The sequence below is a fragment of the Pelophylax lessonae genome, assembly GCF_965119305.1.
Source record: "Pelophylax lessonae genome assembly, chromosome: 4".
In the NCBI taxonomy this organism is placed as follows: domain Eukaryota; kingdom Metazoa; phylum Chordata; class Amphibia; order Anura; family Ranidae; genus Pelophylax; species Pelophylax lessonae.
This window is the reverse complement of record NC_138771.1, coordinates 564,178,538-564,201,477: the sequence shown is the minus strand read 5'-3', so window position 1 is coordinate 564,201,477 and position 22,940 is coordinate 564,178,538. Positions and strand designations below refer to the sequence as shown.

Here is a 22,940-nt window from a genome sequence, read left to right as displayed (position 1 = left end):
ACCCTTTTTCTAAGTCGGAGCGACTTGTGTTGCTCCTATTAGAACGGGTCCTGTGCTTTTCAATGGACCGTGACCGAACGCGACTTGTCAGGCTGACAAGTCGCCTGACAAGTCGCGCTAATGTGAATGGGCTCTTAGTGTGATTTTAGGGGAGTGTTTACTAACTGTATGGGGGTTGGGCTTGTGAAATGATCACAGAGACCTATGATCCTATATAGAAGGATCACATGAGCTCTGTGATCATTTCAGAGAGAAGAACAGTCAGCTGTGTTTACAACAGCTGCCGGTCCTCCCTCAGCGGTGGAACGTTCACGGATGGCAGGCAGCAATCGGTGCCGCTGGTCCCATGCATCCCCATCCCCGCTGCCTAGTGGGGGCGGGAGCGCTCCGCCTGCGGCGCACACTTGCCCTCCAGCACTAGGCGCATGACCAACGTAGGGCTACATTGGTTCTTGCAGGAAAGGCTGCCTGCCGCAGTAAATATGCGTCGGGCGGTCTTAATTTGGTTAAGATAAAAAACTGTGCGCAACAGTCCCCTTAATACCTGAGCCCCATCTCTGTCCAATGATGTCCACAAGTGCCTTGGCCATCAGGAGAGGGGGAAGGGGGGAGCCAACCAGGGCTCAGTGTCTGAATGGAAGCTGTGGCTCAGGTTGGGTGCCCCCCTAACAAGCTGCTTGCTGTGGGGGTACTCGACAAGAGGGAGGGGCCAGGTGAGCTGAAGAGGGACCCAAGAAGTGGAAGATCTGGGCTGCTCTGTGCAAACCCATTACACAGGGCCGGTAAGTATAACATGCTTGTTATTTTTACAGGAAAAAAAAAAAAAAAACTAAATTTTACAATCACTTTAATCCAATTCTAAAGGTAATGGTAAAAAAAATAACTTCAATATTTGATCAGACATCTGAAAAAAGATCAGGATGACTGTGACTGCAGCAATGCCTAGGGCTCATGACTGTTTGATCCATCACTGTTGGATTAAATAAATAAAACATGACAGTGTCCCAGAGCTGATGAACAAAATCCTAAAAAAATACAGTTTGGACTGTCAATCGTGTTGGTATTGTTGATCTTCATATTTTGGAACCAGACCATGGAGCTCAACAGTGTGCAGTAGATATATCCAACAATTCCCAATTGGTCAGGATCATACCTCTGTCTGATGACAACTATGAAGGGGCAGTTATTATGTTTTATCACTAGAGGTATTGTCTTTGAGATGGAGATTGGAGTCCAGGTTTAGCAGATCCAATTAAAAAACAAGTCCTCTAATCTTCATGTTAAAGATAATTTCTATAGTGAAGCACAACACTAATTGCTTCCATAACATTTGTGTATAGGTGCTCTGACTATATCAAATTTAATTGTATCCAAATGCATTTGCCAAACTCTAATGGTACATGCATTTATCACTGTGTAGCTAGACCAGGTATGTCCAACCTGCGGCCCGGGGGCCGCATGCGGCCCAGAACCGCAGGCAATGCGGCCCACTGCCCCCTGACAATTTATTTTTTATTTTTTGCTGGGGAGGAAGGAAGTCGGGTTGGGGGCAAGGCCACAGCGACTTCCAACTAACTGTAGGCAGGGGCTGCCTCGGAAGGGATCATACTCTAGTTGTGTTAAATTAGTGCTGGGGGGCGTCAGCGTGGGAAGGGCGCGGCGACGTTTTATTGCTTATATACCTTAACAATAGTATATATTTTATATGCGGCCCGAGAAAATTTCTCTACACTCAATGTGGCCCAGAGAAGCCAAAAGGTTGGACACCCATGAGCTAGACAGTGCTGCCCCCAGACCTCCAGTCCAGGCACCATAGCAGCTACATCAACTGCTACAGCTATAGTTATGTCCTTGCATTTGACACTTTACAGTTGTGTTACACAATAGGAATGGGTCTGATTACACAACCATACCATAAAAAGTCCAATCAAACTAAATGTGATTTCAAATGCCATTGTCGTTAAAGCGGAGGTCCGGGCACAAAATCTACCTTTTTTTTTGTGCCCATCCGCTTGGTCTCCTTCACCTGAAAAGGAATTGGATAGTTAGGCATTTTTTTTTCCACTCACCTTGTAATTGTAGATTGAAAATACTCACCTCAGTGTACTTCCTCCCTCTGAGCCGCGGCTCTGCCGTCACTTCCGTTCTTGCGATGATTCCTGGGAGCTGAACGTCATCGCTCCCAGGATTCAATGCGACGGCACCGGCCCCACTCGTCACTTCCGGGGTGACGAGAGGGGCCGGTGCAGGCGCATTCTGGGACAAGAAGACACGGAAGAGGACGCAGAAGAGGATCACGCTGGCTTCAGCTGCCCACAACAGAGATGGCAAAGCTGGAGAAGAAATTTTAAAAGTGAGTATTTCTTCTTGTAGGTAAGTGCGAACCGGGACAGATCAGAGGCTAGCCATTGTGGAATGTACTAGCCCTGACTGTCCCGGGGGTATGTTTGTTGAAAAATGGTTTCTGTGCCCGGAACTCCGCTTTAAGCTTTTGGAGTTTGTTTAAAACTTGCAGTGGCGGTTTTGCCCTTCATAACCAATCGCAATTACCCTGCCACTTTTTTAGAGCTTCAAATAAAATGGAACCTTACACTTAGCTTGATATGAACATAAACATTTTTTCAAAGGGGCTTTCCATCTAAATCTCAAAGTGCACTAGAAAACACTTTGTAGGCATAGATGACTTCTTGAATTTTGGCTTCTCCGTACAGCTATAATGACAATTCTATCAACACTGTTATGTTACCACTGATGGAATTTGGACAATGATATGATTGCAATATTTACAAGAAGAGTGAATGTCCATTTTTTAAAATAACATTTTTTATGTCTTTATATTGTGTATGTAGGCATTACATCTAGTAGCAATAATGTGTGTCTCTTTCTATTAGTGTTTGCCTTCTCTGGCTCTTACACATTACTTTTCGTGGCAAGATCACTGCAGGGAGTTGGATCTTCATTTTCAACTGTGGCAGGTAAGAGCATAGCAATTATGGTTTCTCATGTAAACATGGCATAGAACAGTAGAGCCTTTCTAGAACAGAAGATATTCTCAATCCATCACCAAAAACAAGGACATTACTTCTTATTTCAAGACTGTGGGTAGAGCAATGCAAATCATTCCTGTTTGCCTTAAAAGCTCACTGTACATTCAGAACTACTGGTGTGTAGCACAGATGCAGCCTTAAGCCCTGTACACGATCAGATTATCGACCGATTTGTTGTCCGTTTTTTGTGGCATGCTAGTCTGATGTGGAAAGTGAAGAGGTTATTTTCATACAAATTTTCCCGTATGACAGAATTCTACTTCAGAAGTGATGTCATGTGTCGGATTGCTTTGTATGTGTTCTTTCGTCTCTGAGCATGCCTAGTCTTGCTCTTAAGATTTTTTTCCGTCGAAAACTGTACTAATGAGATGAAAATCGGACGTTGTGTTGACGGACGATAAACATTTTTTAGCCTGCACATCAGGATTTTTTCAGCCGAAAAGTCGGAGTCGGCTGTCGAAAGCACCATACTAACAATCCGAAAATCGGCAGATCGGTCGTCGGACGGAATTTCCCTTCAGATTTTCTTATCGTGTGTACGGGCCTTAATACTGTGGAGCAATTTAATGCCAACTGCAAACAGCTGCTTTACTAGGGGACCAACAAGAAAATATTTCCTAACAAGTTATAGGGAGGACGGCTAGAGGAACCAAACTGAAAGGCACTGCTGTGCTAAGCATTGGTTGAGCAAGGGGCTTTTTGGTTACTTTTGGCCTGGGAGCTATGGTATGGTTTTGGTTGAAGCTAAGTTACTCACAAAATTATTATGACTGATTAGGCTCATAAGTAGTGCTGAATTACGGTTAAACTATATTAGAATATTTTGTTTTGATGTAGTATATTTCCCTGTGAAATTTTAGACTGGTAATGAAAGAAGGGATATGACTCTGAGCTCTTTTAGAGTAGGCCTCTACAGGCCATGGACAAATGTTCTTTTTTTGCCTCCTTATTAAAATGGCCCTGATGGACACAATATTTCACAGGGGTTAACTGGCTAACAGACGAATCAGTTTTGTATTATTGCCCCCCTGCCATTTATTGTATGGGTATTAATACTTTAGATGTTTTTCATACTTTTAAAGCCTCTCCACTGCTCAATATGTTCTTGGCTTGTCTTCTAGCTCTGTTATGCACCTTACTTCTCTTTATACAAACCACCTATATCCTCTTATTTTAACTCTTTTAAATTTGTCACAGTTGTGAGATAATTGTTCTCTAAGGCTGGCCATACACAGAGCAAATTTATTTCCCGCAACCATAGGTTGCAGAAAAGAAACTTGCTAGACTTCCCCATCAACACACAGTGTTGATGATGCGGGAATGCCTTCTGCCGGGCCATTGTTTTCTCCCAAAGGGGGGGGTCATCCCCATTGGGAGAAGACAGTGACTATTGCTAGCAGCTATAGCAGTCGCTAGTAATTAATGCAGGTAAAAGCCAGCATGCTGGTTGTACCCAAGTTGACCGAGTTGCTGTTAAATTAAGAATCGTTGACAAGGAAGAAATACTTCCAATCTTTGTTTTCTTCCCTAATATATGCTGGTGCCTCAAGCAGTCTGTTCAAGTCATGTGAAAGTTTTTTGGGTGGGGCAGTGGAAAGGCATTACCCCTGGGCTGTTCAATTACTGCATTTCTGAAGTACTGAATACTGTCATATGTCAATGACATCCAAAATATAATTATATAATTTGAGGTCAAATCTAAACACTTTAAATTTGTATGCAATCAGGAAGGCCCTTTGCATTACATAGTTGAAGGTAAATCTAAAGGAAATTTAATAAGAAAATTGCATGATGTATGGCCAGCTTAACTGCTGCTTTTTTATTAATTTGCTGCTTCATAGTACTTCTTCCACTGCACTGCCCCCTCAAGAGAAAGTCAACAATATTATCATGTAGAACCTTAAGTGTCGGTTCACACTACCGCGACTTGTCAGGCAACTGGTCAGCCTGACAAGTCGCGGTCCATTGACTGCTACAGGACCCGTTCTAATAGAAGCGACACAAGTCGCTCCGACTTAGAAAAAGGGTCCTGTACTACTTCGGTGCGACCTCGGAGCGACTTCCATAGACATTTATTATATGAAGTTCGTGCAAGTCGCGCCAAAGTCGCGATGCACGCGACTTCACAGGTCACTCCCGAAGTCGTGCCACTTCAGTGTGAATGCGGTCTGAGCTGTAATGAACAGTGAACCTGTCCTAGAAAAATGGTGGTGGGCACACATAGAAGATAAAACAGTTGGACAATCAGCAGGAAGGTTTTTATTTTTTTATTTATTTATTTATTTATTTTAGAAAATAACTTAGCACACAGCATATATACCAAAACAGTGGTTATCATCACTCACTTTAGGCCATGGACAAATGCAGCTTTGCAGCTTGAAGCCAGTGGTACATTGCACTTGCATTTAAAGGTCAGTTTGAGATGCCTCTGAGATCATTTAGCATTTCTTCAGAGGTGCATTTCACCTCCTTCTGACCTGCGTATGTCTCTTTCTAAGCTGCATCAACCTTATTCAAGCTGCTTTTGTGTTCTTATTGACTTGTATGGGAAAAGTAGCAGTTCTAATGTGAACAAAAGCCAGTGTTCACAGCAAGCTTACATAAAATAAAGGCTTACCACTGTAGTATGGTAAGCAACGGGTTAAGTTGCTGTCTGCAAAATGTTACAATTATGTATATGTCTGGGAGCTGGGTGTGGCTGAAGTTAGTTGCATGCTGATGTGCAGTGAATAAAGAAGCAACCTGTACAGCTTGTCTGTGTTAATACACTACATTTTGGCGACGAGGATGGCTAGCTTTCTGGATTTACCGGCTATCGGACCGTTTGATGTGTCTGGAGACCACACTAGTCTCTCACAGCGCTGGGACAAGTGGAAGAAGGGATTTCAGCTCTATGTTATAGCCACAGGAGTGACTGCACCTGCTCAGAAGAGAGCCATGCTGCTGCATCTAGCTGGACCTCAAGTTCAGGACATTTTTGAAACCCTGGGAGCAACAGGGGAAGATTCAGACTATGAGACAGCCATGAATAGACTGAGTGAGTACTTTGAGCCAAAGAAAAATATTCCCTATGAAAGATATGAGTTTAGACAGGCTGTGCAAGAACTGGGAGAAACCACAGACAGTTATGTGACTAGGCTGAAATATCTGGCAAAGTCTTGTGATTTTGGGACTGTAACTGAGGAGATAATCAGAGATCAGGTCATAGAGAAATGCACATCTGTGCACCTTAGGAGGAGATTATTGAGAGAACCTAGTCTCACACTTACTAGTCTGCAGGAGATTGCAAGAGCCATTGAACTGTCTGAGCTCCAGGCTCTGCATATTGAAACCAAGAACACTGCATCTGTCAATACAGTCTCCAAACCTACCTATAATAATAGGAATATCTGGAGTAGGAACGAGAGTTTTCCAAAGAGGACTTTACATATCACCTGCAATAAATGTGGCAGGGTGGGACACACAAGTCAGGACTGCACTGTGGTACAGAATAAAATGTGCTATGCTTGTGGAAAGACAGGTCATTTTGCAGCTGTGTGTAGAAGTACAACCAGAGATAACAAAACCAAAGGACAATCTGCACAAGTAAATGTTATAGCTGAGGATAAAGAGAGTGCTCCTGACTGTGAATTTATATTCTCCCTGTGTTCTCTGCAAGCCGGGACATTAACCATTAAGATTGGAAATACAGATGTGTCAGTGTTGATTGACTCTGGAGCTACATGCAATGTTATGGACTTGGCTTCTTGGCACAGTCTTAATGGCAGAGAAAATCACCTTAAATTGTGTAACACCACTAAACATATTTATACTTATGGCTCCAGTACACCACTGCAACTTAAAGGCAAATTTTATACCTCTGTTCACACACATGAGACTGGTCCTCCATTGCAGACCGAATTCTATGTTGTAGATGGCACAGGGTCGCCTCTGCTTGGTCGTCAAACCGCAATGGCACTAGGGGTGTTACAGATTGGCCGTGATGTAGGCAGCGCAAGAGTGAATATGGTGTCTCCTGCTATTTCTGCATTGAAAGAGGAATTTAAAGATTGGTTCTCTGGGTTTGGAAAATTAAAGGATTTTCAGTTGGAGCTTCACATTGATCCACATGTAAAGCCTATTGCACAGCCAGTACGCAGACTTCCTTATAGCCTGAGATCACCTGTTGAGCACAAACTGGCAGAGCTGCTAGACCTTGACATTATTGAACCTGTGGAAGGGCCCACTCCGTGGGTATCGCCGTTAGTTGTTGTACCAAAGGGCACAGATATTCGGATTTGTGTGGACATGAGATGTGCTAACCAAGCTGTGCAGAGAGAGAGACATCCAATTCCCACTATTGAAGATGTTCTGCATGCAATGAATGGGGCAAGTGTCTTCAGTAAACTGGATTTGAAATGGGGTTATCATCAGATTGAATTGACCCCAGATTCTAGAGTCATCACTACATTTGCAAGCCATAAAGGTCTTTTTAGATACAAGAGGTTGATGTTTGGCGTATCGTCCGCACCGGAGGCCTATCAACATGTGATTCAGCAAGTGCTACATGGTTGTGAAGGCACGCATAACATTTCTGATGATATAATTGTGTGGGGAACAAACACACAGGAGCACGACGAACGTCTCCGTGCAGTGCTAAATCGCTTGAAGGAGAAAGGGTTAACATTAAATGAGAAGAAATGCACATTTCAAATGAATAAAATGACTTTTATGGGCCATGTGCTGTCTGACAGGGGCATTGGTCCGGAGGACTGTAAAATTAAAGCTGTGTCTGATGCCAGAAATCCTGAAAACCCTGCAGAAGTACGCAGTTTTCTTGGGCTAGTGAATTACTGTGCCAAGTTTATTCCAGATATGGCGACTGTCAGTGAACCTTTGAGAGTGTTGACTCGCAAAGCAGTCCCGTGGAAGTGGGGCTTTTTGGAACAAGGTGCATTTGATGAACTTAAGAGACGGCTGACTTGCGCCACAACTTTGGCTTATTTCAATCCTACTGCACACACCCAAGTTATTGTCGATGCTAGCCCTGTGGGGTTAGGCGCCATCTTGGTTCAGAGACAATGCACAGGCGATTACAGGCCTATTCAGTATGCAAGCAGATCCCTCACTGATGTAGAGAGACGTTATTCTCAGACCGAGAAAGAAGCTTTGGCTGTTGTTTGGGGATGTGAAAGGTTTCACACCTATCTCTACGGCCTTGATTTTGAAATCATCACAGACCACAAGCCTCTGGAAGTGATATATTCGCCACGCTCAAAACCATCCGCCAGAATTGAGAGATGGGTTCTCAGATTGTTACCATATCGCTTTACAGTGCGGTACAGACCTGGACCGACTAATGCGGCAGATGCACTTTCCAGATTGCCTCAGTCTTCTGCACCTGTTCATAACCTGGCAGAAGAGTACATTCGTTTTGTGGCTACTAACGCCATGCCTCAGGCATTGACACCGCGGGAGGTTGAAGAATTGTCATCTGTGGATCCGGAAATTGCTCGGTTGAGAAAATGTGTAAGACAAGGGGTTTGGGTGGATTGTGACCCAAGCTATCACAGAATCAAACAAGAGCTGAGTATTGCAGGACAACTAGTTCTACGTGGCAATCGTATTGTGATGCCTAAAGATTTACGGAAACGTACATTACATTTAGCCCATGAGGGCCATCAAGGCATTGTACGCACCAAACAAAGATTACGTGAGAAAGTCTGGTGGCCAGGAATTGACAAGGATGTGGAACGTTTGGTTTCTTCATGTCGAGCATGTCAGTTGGTGGGCAGCAAACCTAAACCAGAACCAGTAACTCACACTGTTCTACCTGAGGGACCATGGGAAGATTTAGCCATTGATCTGTGCGACATTCCATCTGGACACCATCTTTTAGTTGTTGTGGACTATTATTCAAGGTGGCAAGAGGTGGTAGTTCTCACTAAAGCTACATCATCAACTGTAATTGAGGGGTTGGAGAGCATTTTTGCATCTCATGGGTTGCCTAAACGGATTGTGAGTGATAATGGTGCCCAATTTACTTCTCAGGAATTTCAGGATTATCTGAAATCAAATGCTATTGAACATCATCGTACAACTCCATACTGGCCACAGGCTAACGGGGAAGTGGAACGCCAGAATCTAACCTTGCTGAAAGCTTTGCGGATTGCTCATTTAGAGAGAAGAGACTGGAAAAAGGAACTGTGGCGTTTTCTTTTGGCTTATCGCACAACTCCGCATACTGTCACTGGCGTTAGTCCTGCGGAACTTCTTTGTGGTTGCAAATTCAGGACAAAATTGCCAGACATTGGGGGTCCTCCTACAAGTCAGAAACCTTTTCGGCATATTGATGAGGAAAGGAAGATCCGGGCTGAACAGTATGCAAACCACCGCCGCCATTGTCAACCTAGTGGCCTTCAACAGGGTGATAAGGTGTTGCTTCAAAGTGATCGGTTTAACAAACTGGCTCCGTCCTTTGAACCTGAGCCTTATGTTGTAAAGGAGAAAAGAGGTACTCAAGTGGTTTTAGAGGATTTAGATGGACACACAAAAGTGCGTAATTCCTCATTTGTGAAGAAATTTATTGAGTCAGAAGGTCAAGTATCGGAAGATGGCGAACAGGCAAAGAGTAGTGATGATACTGCCAGTGATCCAGACTTCAATCCACAACCATCCACATCGGAATGGCCAAGAGAAAAACGAGCAACAAATCCACCGGCCTACCTTAAGGACTATGTGTATAGTCAGGAGTTTATAGTTTAAATTTTTAGTTGTTCATCCATGCATTTTGTTAATCTTATTAATACGTTGTGCATGTTATGTTTTATTCAAAGAGAGGAGGGAATGTAGTATGGTAAGCAACGGGTTAAGTTGCTGTCTGCAAAATGTTACAATTATGTATATGTCTGGGAGCTGGGTGTGGCTGAAGTTAGTTGCATGCTGATGTGCAGTGAATAAAGAAGCAACCTGTACAGCTTGTCTGTGTTAATACACTACAACCACGTGCTAAAAAAAATGTAATACCATAAACTCTGGTAAAAATGCACTCAAAATAAAAAATAGTTGAATTAGTTTATCTGATTATTGGAGTCTATACATAATGGGGTTTGCAGTACAATGGCAAGCTCATGGCAACTTCTAATGATGCCAGCATTGGAAGCTTGAATATCAGGAACCAGTTTTTTTTTTTTTAAACTATGCTCTGCAAATGCGCAGTGCTTTTACATTTCTTTTATTTCATTGTCTAAGCATATTTTTATTCTTTATTCATTCTACTTTATTCATTTTGGACAGCTATAGCTACTGCCTTGCATATTGGTTTTATACTAGTTACTAGTAATTTACAGTTTAATTAAACAAACTTGTATTGCTGGTGTCTAGAGATGTTGCTAAAAAAGCAAACGTTGTTTAACTAATTATACTTATATCAGCACCATTATTTCTTTAAAATGATATTGTTGTAGTGTGCTCCCCAAGAAAATAGCTTTTATGTTATTACACATGCCCTTATAGTATTGTGACCCTAGCCAGGCTTCATTTGCATGCAGACTGTCATAGGTAAAGCCCCCTATGATGCTAAACTCTTTAGGTGCAAACCTAGCCACTTAAGCCCCGGTAGATTTTACCCCATTCCTGACCAGGGCCTATTTTGCGATTCGGCACTGCGTGACTTTAATGGATAATTGCGCGGTCGTGCGACGCTGTACCTAAACAAATTTGACGTCCTTTTTTTCCCACAAACAGAGCTTTCTTTTGGTGGTATTTGATCACCCGTGCGATTTTTTGATCATGCGCTATAAACAAAAAAATAGCGACAATTTTGCAAAAATAACAATATTTTTCACATTTTTTTATATGAAATTCCCCCAAAAAATGTAAAAATCAAAATTTTTTAACATTTTAGGCCAATTTGTTTTATGCTACATATGTTTGGTAAAAAAAAATCACAAAAAGCGTATTTTGATTGGTTTGCGCAAAAGTTATTTTGTTTTTTTTTTTTTTAACGAGTAATGGCGGTGATCTGCGTTTTTTTTTTTTTGCGGGACTGCGACATTGCGGCGGACAGATCGGACCCTTGACTGACATTTTAGACACTTTTGGGGTTAGTGCCTTCGGCGGCGCGCGCTCGCTCCCTAGAGCCTCACAGACTAGCTACGTATCCCTACTTCGCTTTGCCTGTGAGGGGCTGACCGCTGCAGTAAATAGTCGTGTGGTGGTCAGCAAGCGGCTAGACAGTGTCAGAGAAACACTTTCCCTACCAACACAGGTAATGGACAGCCAACATTCTCTGTCATAAAGTCAGCCATTTTCTAACAATAAAAACATAGCACTCTAGAAACTGTCTAAATTCTTAACATATCATACTGTATTACCATACTGTGTACCTGCTCTAGTCTTCAGAAAAAAAAATCAGAGTTGCCCTTTTTAACTGACCTGTAGATAATCTTTTTGAGGACCATATGGGACATGTATTCAGCACAGTACTGACAAACTCTGCACATGTCTGCGACACAATTAAAAATAGAAACAAGACCGATTTCACTCCAAAGAGATGGACATAAAAAAGTGGTCAGGGGCAGGTTTTATTACTGCGTCTGATGGAGGACTACTGTATATGAATGAAGCTGCCGAATCCTAATGTCTCATTACTCTGCTGTTTGTTTAGCATTACCTTGCTCTTCGACAGATATAATACATGACCCTTTTCAGTCTAAGAAATGTCTACGAAATGTGATTTTGTTTCCATGCATGTATTGTTCTATATGTTGCCTTAGGTCTGGGGATGCTAGCAAATGTGTACACTGATGACTATGAGAGAGGAAAAGCAATGGGTATAGCACTGGGAGGTCTAGCGTTGGGTGTTCTCAGTAAGTATTTGTATTTGCTATCTCTTGTTGTGTTGTCCTGTGAATGTTTCCGAATCTTCTCCTGAGATTTCCTTTCTCACATTCTGAATATCTCTACAGCCGGGGCTCCATTTGGTTCTCTTATGTATGAGTTTGTTGGAAAGGCTTCCCCATTTCTGGTGCTGGCAGTTTTCGCTTTACTGGATGGCGGTAAGAATCTTTGTCTCTATTTCTACTGTACTCTTTATGATGTATTGGAATATTGATATTGACTAAGTTACCCTATCACTTACTGAACACTAGCAGAGTGATACAGAGACAAAAGTACTGTTTGCTACATGTAAACAGCCAATACAGTCTCTGTCATTGTTGTTTTATATTTGTTTCTCCTAGCTGATGCCATAATTCATTTTAGAGAGAGATATTGTGATTTTTTACAGGTGCCAATAGATATCTGTTGATTGTCTGGATTGTCATGTCTGGGGACACCATACATCCACAGTACAGGGACAAGGTCCTTTAAAGAGTTTATTCTCCCACTCTACAAGACTCTGGTCCGGCCACATCTGAAGTATGCTGTCCAGTTCTGGGCACCAGTCCTCAGGAAGGATGTGCTAGAACTGGAGAGAGTCCAAAGAAGGACAACAAAAATAATTAGGGGAATGGAGGACATCAGCTATGAAGAAAGACTACAAGCACTGAACTTATTCTCTCTGGAGAAGAGACGATTGAGGGGGGATATGATATCAATGTACAAATACCGTACTGGCAACCCTAGCATATGGAAAAACCTATTCAGAGAAAGGGAATACAATAAGACACGTGGCCACTCACTAAAACTAGAGGAAAGGCGGTTTAACCTTAAAGTACAAAGGGGGTTCTTTACTGTCAGAGCAGTAAGGATGTGGAATTCTCTTCCGCAAACAGTCGTATCAGCAGGGAGCATTGATAGTTTCAAAAAACTGTTAGATGGGCACCCTAAAGACCACGACATACAGGGGTATACAATGTACGGTTAACAGCAAACACACACACACATCATAGGTTGAACTGGATGGACTGATGTCTTTTTTCAACCTCACTAACTATGTAACACCAAAGGTGAAAAGGCCAAAGTGTGCCCCCCCCCCCATGAGATGTAAATTAGATCAGCAACAATGCTTGCAGAACCTGCAATTTTTAAACCCCCTCCTGCAAAGCACCCAAGGTGTCTGTCCCTTATATCTATCCCCTGGTTTTGCCCTTGGCCACTGATCTCAGAACATATTGGATAATTTTGCTTGAATCATATCTTTTTAAAGCGGAGTTCCGGGCACAAAATCGATCTTTTTTTTTGTGCCCGTCCGCTAGTTCCCCTTCACCTGTAAAGGAATTGGATAGTTAGTTTTTTTTTTTTTTTACACTCACCTTGTAAATGAAGATCGAAAATACTCGGTGTACTTCCTCCCTCAGCGCCGCGGCTCCGCCGTCACTTCCTGTCTTGCGATGATTCCTGGGAGCTGAGCGTCATCGCTCCCAGGAATCAATGCGACGGCACCGGCCCCGCTCGTCACTCCAGGGGCGACGCCGCATTCCCCTGCTAAACAGCTTCTGGGCATGCCCAGAAGCTGTGGAGGAATGCGGCGCCGCACCGGAAGTGACGAGAGGGGCCGGTGCAGGCGCATTCTGGGAGAAGAGGACGCGGAAGAAGACGCAGAAGAGGACCGCGCCGGCTTCAGCTGCCCACAAGAGAGATGGCAACGCTGTGGAAGAAATTTTATAAGTGAGTATTTCATCTTGCAGGTAAGTGCGAACCGGGACAGATCAGAGGCTAGCCATTGGGGAATGTACTAGCCCTGACTGTCCCGGGGGTATGTTCACTGAAAAATGTTTTCTGTGCCCGGAACTCCGCTTTAATTTAAAATAAATCAGAGTACGCTCATCTATGTTCTCCCTCGGGTGATATGAGCATGCATGTTTATGTCACAATCAATTAAAAAAGGATCTGGAGGTGAGATGGTGCCTTCTTGTCTAATCATGCTCATATGACTATAGCCAGCTTTGCTTTCTGCACACAAAAGACAGAAAGCTCTGTGGAATTTGTGTTCTAATACTTGCCTTAAGCCTAGTACACACAATGAGATTATTGGACAAATGATCGTGCTTTTTTTTTTTTTTTTTTGCCTGCTAGTCTCTATATTGAAAACAAATAGGTTACTAAAGTATGAAAATTCTCGTACAACAGAATAAAAATTCTGAAGTGATGTAATGTATTTGTATTGTATTTTCGGACGAAAACTGTACTGATTAAATGAAAATAGTAATATCTGGTATCGTACAAGAAAAACTTTCATCTTTGTCCCTTCGGATAATTTCAGATGAAAGTGGTGTACTAACGATCAGATTATTGTACCATCACTTCGAAAACGGTATTTTTGTACGATATTCTGATCGTGTGTACTAGGCTCCCTACTAATTATAGTCAAAACTGGAAGAGAAATTAGTACATCTAGAGGGCACAAAGTGGGGGATAACTTTGTCCTCCACATTGAGCTACAATAGGGCTCTAGAAGCAGACTCAAAAAAGAGATAGCACAATATTTTTAATGTCTATTTAGGCATTAGGTAAAATTGCTAAGACTTGTTTTCTAAAGTTGACCCTAAACCTCTTTATCCCTTGCTCAGGTAGACTTTCATTAGGCCTCCTCTGCTGGAAAGATTGGCATAGCAGTGATTTTCGCCATGAAGAGCCTAACCCTCAACACACCACAGACCTATAAATCTGATTTCAGAGTGTAATAAAGGGGTCTCTCTTCTTCCTATAGCCTATTGCAAAGGACTGTGTTTTTTTTTCTCTCAGAGCCTATCCACACATGGATGATTGAAAAACCCAATGTAATGCCTTTGTTGCATTATGCATTTTATTCTGCAGTGGATTGCATTTTAGATGCATTGGAGTGCATTTTCTTAATGTGTTTTTATTATGCAGTTCATTTGCATTTAAATGTAGAGAAACAAACAAATGTGCAGCTACTTGCCGCAACACTCTCTTATACTACACTATATTACACATGTATTACCATTCATTCCAAAAGGGAGATGCATTAGCGAGGGGATAAACTGAAGCGTGAAGTACGTTTGAAAAAAGCATCATGCCAAAACTCAAAGGTGTGGACTGTACCCAGGGCTTTTTTTCTCAGGGAATAGGTGCATGTGTCCTACCTACCTTTTAACACTGTCCCTTGGTTCCACCCCTACCCACCTCCCATAACAACCCCTTTTATGGAATACAAAACCAAGTAATTTGTATGGAAGTAATTTGTATGCAATTTGACACTAATAACAAGAAAAGCAATACATTAGATCCCCTGCAGCCAACAACAATAGACCCCCCACATCAACCATAGACCTCCCAGCAACAAAAGATCCACCCCGCAACAATAGAGCTGCCACAAACAACAAACCCCCACTAGCAACAATGGATCTCCCAGCAGCCAGCAATAATAGACCCTTCCCTCAACAGTAGATCACTCCCAGCAACAATTTTCCCACCTCCAGCAACAATATATCCTCCATCAGCAACATTAAACCTCCTCTGCAAAACTAGACCCCCCACAACAATATATCCCCCAGTGACCATAGATCCCCCCCCCCCCCGCAGCCAGCATCAATAGACCCTCCAGCACACTCTAGTACCCTTTGTCTTAAACAATGACTTAAAACACGAAAATGTATCCACTTTGCTCTGTCAAAGTGCTCAAGTGCTCCTCATTTGGAGGGACTGTCCCTCAGGTGTAGAAATATGTATACCGTATATACTTGAGTATAAGCCAAGTTTTTCAGCACATTTTTTTGTGCTGAAAACGTCCCCCTCGGCTTATACTCGAGTCAAGAAAAAAAAAAAGTCCCTGGCCGCTCCGACGTGCTTAAGATTTAAAAATGGCGCCGCCCGGCGCATACATGTCATTGCGCACGCGCCGCCGCCGCTCGGGAGAGGCCGGGAATAGCCAAAAGTATACAAGCGGCGGCGCGTGCGCAATGACGCGTCGGCGCCGGGCGGCGCCATTTTTAAAATGAAGGCGCTTCTGGAACAGGTAAGTGAAACAGCTGCACTACCTGCCATTATGCAGGGCTGTGGGCATACTACAAGGGATGCAGTGCTGCGGGCATGGTCCACCTGTACCATGCCCACAGCACTGCATCTCCTGTAGTATGCCCGCAACCCCGGATCCTCTTGTACCATGCCAGTCACCCTGCATTCTCCTGTACCATGCCAGTGCCCTGCATTCTCCTGTACCATGCCAGTACCCTGCATTCTCCTGTACCATGCCAGTACCCTGCATTCTCCTGTACCATGCCAGTACCCTGCATTCTCCTGCACCATGCCAGTCACCCTGCATTCTCCTGTACCATGCCAGTACCCTGCATTCTCCTGTACCATGCCAGTACCCTGCATTCTCCTGTACCATGCCAGTACCATGCATTCTCCTGCACCATGCCAATCACCCTGCATTCTCCTGTACCATGCCAGTACCCTGCATTCTCCTGTAACATGCCAGTACCCTGCATTCTCCTGTACCATGCCCGCCGCCCTGCATTCTCCTGTACCATGCCCGCTGCCCTGCATTCTCATCCTAGGCTTATACTCGAGTCAATCATTTTTCCCATCTTTTTATGGTAAAAGTAGGGGCCTCGGCTTATACTCGGGTCGGCTTATACTCGAGTATATACGGTACTTAGAAGTACTATTTAATTACTAAATAATATTCACATTGCACTAAATGCTTCATCCATTTTTAAACTCGGTAAATTAATTGTGACCCTTCAACCCATTTAAGTACGTTAAATCTCTACAGAATATATATAAAAAATAAGAAATGAAGGGGTCAAAAAGCCAAAATGGGTTTAATTAATCCTTTTTGTGCTTTAATTTGTCATAATTCACATGATCAGGGGGTGTGTAAAGGGCCAATTCACACTTAAGTGGGCATTGCAGTGCATCAACAAGCAAGCATTAATGCATGCAGTAAGATATCCCATTTACTGCCAACGGAAACAAAAATGTAAATGTACCTTTTTTATGCACTGCACCTAGGGTTGCCACCTGTCCAGGATTCATCCGGACAGTCTGAGTTTTGAATCATGTGTCCGGGTTTCAGTCCGCCTAAAACCAGGGCACATTATTCAGACAGGGCTGTGGCTCCCCAAGTAACCAAGCCCGATACAAATCTGTTTCCATCTGGGAGCTGTGGTTGGCTGTCTGGGGGCAGATTCGGCATCACTGGGGGGCGGGGCAATGATGTCAGCAAGAGCAATTTTGCCACATGCACTGTTCACCACGATGCATTACGCGTGCTGCATTACTACTATCCATGGGCCAACCCAAAGGTGTCCCAGGTCTTTTATAATACTCTAGTGTAATCTACAAGAAAAAAAAAATGCCCTGCACCGCTAAAGTGTTTTTGGCTTGAAGAAAAGGTGGCAACACCAACTTCACCACAAGACGCAACAGGCACTGCCAAGGGGAAGGAGGCCTTGCCCTCCATTGTAGTAATGCATTAGGGTGCAATAAAAAAAAAAAATCACAATGCACTGCGCCATATTAATAGCTTTACCACCTTATCCTCCCTTTTTAATCTTCTGCTGTCTCCCTTTCTGTCCACAGCTCTCCAGCTATTTTTTCTGAAGCCTTCTAAGTTTTCCCCAGGGGTGAGTGTCAGTAAAGGGAGAGAGATGGGTACTCACTGCTATGCCTGCTTCTAATATATTGTGTTTTATTCTTTAGACCATTGCACCAACTTCATATCTTACACTCCTCAAAGACCCTTATATCTTGGTTGCTGCAGGTACGTTATATATCTCTCTCTCCCACCCCCACAGCTATATAAAAAGGAGCCCAAAAAGTGGTGAAATACTTTACTATTAAGTTTTCTAAAGAGCAGTTGGGTTGACTGATAAAATGTTACCAACAAACTAAAGACAGCTCATGGTGTTCTATTTTTCTTCACAGGGTCTCTCTGTATTGCAAATATGGCTATTGGAGTAATGGAGCCCACCTTGCCTATTTGGATGATGGAAACCATGTGCTCCCCGAACTGGCAACTAGGTACCTGTCCCAGTACAAATTACAGAGTGATGCTGCACACTCCCATTTTTGGGAACTATATATTTATCATTTTCTAAAATTATCCCAGCTGAAGGATTGTGCAGGCAAGAAATAACACCTTCATGAGATTTTGTTAGGGTAATCAAATCTGTACACATAACATGGTCATCACCTGACTGGAACACAACTGTTGTGTAAACTGTTGTGTTGTCAGATTTGCGCTAGGCAAAATAGGAAAGAAAATGTGCAAATGTGCAGAACGTGTGCAATGAATGAATATTTACCCATATTTTGTCTCTTTAAGACCACTGTAAATACTGAAAAATAACTGTTGATTCTGCCAGAAAACTGGAGAGTTCCTTACTTCCTGTTCGAGCTGACAACACTGTCTCCACTTCACTGAAATCCCAAGCAGTGTTATCAGCCCCCCCTTCCCCTCTTATACTATGCAGATAAAGAGAGAGGGAGATGTTCTGTAGTCCAGTAGAAAATAACTAGACAGGGCTGGCAACACTGCTTGGTATTTTAGTACAGATGAGGCACTGAGTTGTCAGCTCTAACAGTAAATTAGGTCTCCAGATTTCTAGAATATTAACAGGTATCTATTTGCTTGGAAATGCTGGGTAAACATAAAGTTATTGCAGAGATGTATTGCATATCATTTTTACGTATTGCTTTACATACTCTTAATTTTGCCTGTTTTTTCATTTTATTCAAACTGTAGAAAAATGCATTATGAGTAAAGGATATTGATATAATGTACATTATTGTATTTTACGTACAATAGGTACAATTTACATCTCACAGAAGTGAGCACACCCCTCACATTTTTGTAAATATTTTTTTACATCTTTGTATGTGACAACACTGAAGAAATGACACTTTGCTACAATGTAAAGTAGTGAGTGTACAGCTTTTTAACAGTCCCCTTAAAATAACTCAACACACAGCCATTAATGTCTAAACCGCTGGCAACAAAAGTGAGTAGACCCCTAAGTGAAAATGTCATAATTGGGCCCAATTAGCCATTTTCTCTCCCTGGTGTCATGTGACTCGTTAGTGTTACAAGGTCTCAGGTGTGAATGGGGAGCAGGTGTGTTAAATTTGCTCTCACTCTCTGATACTAGTCACTGGAAGTTCAATATGGCATTTCATGGCAAAGAACTCTCTGAGAATCTGAAAAAAAGAATTGTTGCTCTACATAAAGATGGCCTAGGCTATAAAAAGATTGCCAAGACCCTGAAACTGAGCTGCAGCACGGTGGTCAAGACCATCCAGCTGTTTAACAGGACAGGTTCCACTCAGAACAGGCCTCGCCATGGTCAACCAAAGAGATTGAGTGCACGTGCTCAGCGTCATATCCAGAGGTTGTCGTGGGGAAATAGACATATGAATGCTACCAGCATTGCCGCAGAGGTTGAAGGGGTGGGGGGTCAGTCTGTCAGTGCTCGGACCATACGCCACACACTGCATCAAATTGATCTGCATGGCTGTAATCCCAGAAGGAAGCCTCTTCTAAAGATGATGCACAAGAAAGCCCGCAAACAGTTTGCTGAAGACAAGCAGGCTAGGGACATGGATTACTGGAACCATGTTCTGTGGTCTGATGAGACCAAGATAAATTTATTTGGTTCAGATGTTGCCAAGCGTTTGTGGCGGCACCCACGTGAGGAGTACAAAGACAAGAGTGTCTTGGCTACAGTCAAGCATGGTGGTGGGAGTGTCATGGTCTGGGGCTGCATGAATGCTGCCGACACTGGGGAGCTACAGTTCATTAAGAGAACCATGAATATCAACATGTACTGTGACATACTGAAGCAGAGCATGATCCCCTCCCTTTGGAGACTGGGACGCAGGGCAGTATTCCAATATGATAAAGACCCCAAACACATCTCCAAGACAACCACTGCCTTGCTAAAGAAGCTGAGGGTAAAGGTGATGGACTGGACAAGCATGTCGCCAGACCTAAACCCTATTGAGCATCTGTGGGGCATTCTCAAACGGAAAGTTGTGGAGCGCAAGGTCTCTAACATCCATCAGCTCTGTGATGTCGTCATGGAGGAGTGGAAGAGGACTCCAGTGGCAACCTGTGAAGCTCTGGTGAACTCCATTCCCAAGAGGGTTAAGGCAGTACTGAAAAATAATGGTGGCCACACAAAATATTGACACTTTGGCCCCAATTCGAACATGTTTACTCATTACATTATTGGCTGTGTGGGTTATTTTACATTATAGCAAAGTGTAATTTCTTCAGTGTTGTCACATGAAAAGGTATAATAACATTTTTACAAAAATGTGAGGGGGTGTACTCACTTTTGAGATATATATATATATATATATATATATATATTCTCTGTATATATAACATTGCCATTGTCTTGGGTCACAGTTTAGCAAGCAAACAGAATTTCCAGGTGGCTGTTGCATATATGACTGTTTCATCTTGTGCAGATGTAGAACAGTGACTGTTCAGCATCACATTAAGGTCCTTCTGGAAATCAAGCCACTTAATCAAAATCCAGTCTAGTAAATCTTATTAGAGAGACATTAACGACCTAAAAGAGAATTCTCCTCAGGGTAAGCATGGTATGATAATATGACACAAGACGTGAATGCTTATAAAAGCACTGACGCACTTAACCATTTCCTTATACCAGTTCTTATATTAGTTTGTATTTCATCCTCTCTAACAAATACATATTACTAAAAAACAAGGGAAAAGTTTTGCCATCTCCTAATCTTGTTAACGTTCCTAGAATTTCCTGCACTGTCTCAGGCTCCAGTTCTCTGGAGAATAAGCCTTATTAGAAGTTATATCAAGGCACAGTTCGAATGGACTAAAGAGTGGTCTATTTTGTCTTGAATTTTCCACTTTAAAACAATTCTAAGGATAAGGTTATTTTCCTTCTGTTAAAAACGATAATGTTCTTGGAAAATAGTTATTAGTGAGACACTGTTTAGAGAGAATCTATAGGCCTTTGAAAGGAAAATTGGTCTTTTATTGAACTTACTTTGGAGGCTGTTGGTCTAGGACCACCAGTGCAGGCATTAATTGGGACATTGCACACGACACCTTCAGCACAGGTTAGAGCCAATGGAGTCCTTTTATCCCCATTTACAAGTAGGAATGGGACAAAGATGTCCTTTGTCACCGCTTATTTTCATTCTGACATTTGGACACTTTTTCAGGCATATCTGGGCAAATTCTAATATCTTGGGGATGGAGATTGGGCAGACATGTCACAAGGTTTCCACCTATGCAGATTATCTTCTTTTCTTTTATCAGTCACTCAGACATAACCACCCCAAATTTGAAGGGTGAATTTATATTATATAGGGCTCTGTCTAATTTCCAAGCTACCAGAAAGAAGAGGCCTTTTGTTTTAACCTTTCTGGTACTTTACTACAAAGCTAAATTTGCTTTTAAATGGGCATCACTCATATCCGCTACATGGCGATTCAGCTAACAAATGACTTACCAAACTGCACCCTGTTGGAGGCAGGGGCGCAGCGCAAGGTAGTGAACCCTATAGCAGACTGCTGCAGATGGACCAGAACGTGAACCCAAGATTCCCCAAGTGATGACCTGGGAGGGACAGGAACAGGAAGTAGAGGTGATAAAAAGGATCCAGAAATGCAGTCTGACCTCTAATACAGACGTGAAGGTACAGGTAAGCTCGCCAAGCTCTATTGCAAGTCCATGACAGTACCCCCCCCCCCTTACGAGGCCTCCCCCTACCCCGCCTGGGCCCAGGTTTAGAGGGACACCTCAGATGAAACCTTCTTAATAGACGAGGTGCAAAGACCTCCGATGCAGGAACCCAAGACCTCTCCTCAGGACTAAAGCCTTTCCAATTAACAAGGTACTGAAGAACGCCTCTACAGAGTTGGGAATCCAGAACTTGACTGACCTCATATTCCTGATTATCCTCAGAGACCGGTGCCATGGTAGGGAAAGGACGAGAAAAATTATTGAGGACTAAAGGCTTCAGAAGGGAAACATGGAAGGAGTTAGCAATTCTGAGGCTTTTGGGGATCTGAAGTTTAAAACAAACCGGATTCAGTTTAGAAATTATGGTATATGGACCAATGAATCTTGGCGCAAACTTCAGGGAAGTCACTCGAAGCTTGATGTTCCTGGTGGAGAGCCAAACTTTGTCCCCTGGCTGAAGAGAAGGTGGTTTACGCCTGCGGCGGTCAGCAAAGCCTTTGAATTTGTCGGCAGCTGCCCGGAGGGAATCATGAATGTCACTCCAGATAGAATTGAAGGACTCCTGAGCTGAAGCCAACGCTGGGATATCCGGAGAACAGGCCATGGGAAGCGGAAGTTGAGGATGTCTTCCATGAACTGCGAAGAAGGGTGTTTTCTGCGAACTGGTATTTACATGATTGTTATGTGAAAATTCCGCCCACGGAAGTAGAGAGGACCAATCGTCATGATGAGCGGAGACTAAGGTGCGAAGAAAAACTTCTAACTCCTGATTAACCCTCTCCGTCTGCCCATTAGATTGAGGATGGTAAGAAGAGGAAAAATCCAAGGCAATATTGAGGGATTTACAAAAGTCCCTCCAGAAACGAGACGTAAATTGAACGCCCCTGTCAGAAACAATGTGAGAAGGAACCCCATGGAGGCGGAAAATTTCTCGAATAAAATTGGGAACCAAGGCAAGAGCAGAAGGTAGACCAGGAAGAGGAACAAAATGAGCCATCTTGGAAAACCGATCGACTATCACCCAAATGACTGTATTACCGTCCGACAATGGGAGATCGGTGATAAAATCCATGGCAATATGAGCCCAGGGTTCCTTAGGAATGGGCAAAGGCATGAGGAGACCAGCACGAGCTTGTGTGGAGGATTTAGACTGAGCACAGACATGACAAGCCTTGACATAGTCTTTGACCTCCGAGCGGAGATTAGGCCACCAGTAGTGACGGCTGATGAGCAAGAAGGAGCGGAGAAACCCTGCGTGGCCTGTCACC

The 22,940-nt window shown here is 43.1% G+C and overlaps 1 protein-coding gene across 1 annotated transcript in view; it reads left to right on the top strand.

Moving 5' to 3' along the window:
- The window catches only part of LOC309553960 (chromaffin granule amine transporter-like), a 67,767-nt gene that overhangs the window by 20,516 nt on the left and 24,311 nt on the right, over positions 1-22,940 (top strand). The window contains exons 5-10 of the mRNA XM_082255471.1: positions 2,892-2,975; positions 11,804-11,896; positions 11,996-12,085; positions 17,520-17,563; positions 17,640-17,700; positions 17,865-17,960. Of these exons, the coding sequence (XP_082111597.1) occupies positions 2,892-2,975; positions 11,804-11,896; positions 11,996-12,085; positions 17,520-17,563; positions 17,640-17,700; positions 17,865-17,960 (468 nt within the window). The remainder of the gene's footprint in view (positions 1-2,891; positions 2,976-11,803; positions 11,897-11,995; positions 12,086-17,519; positions 17,564-17,639; positions 17,701-17,864; positions 17,961-22,940) is intronic.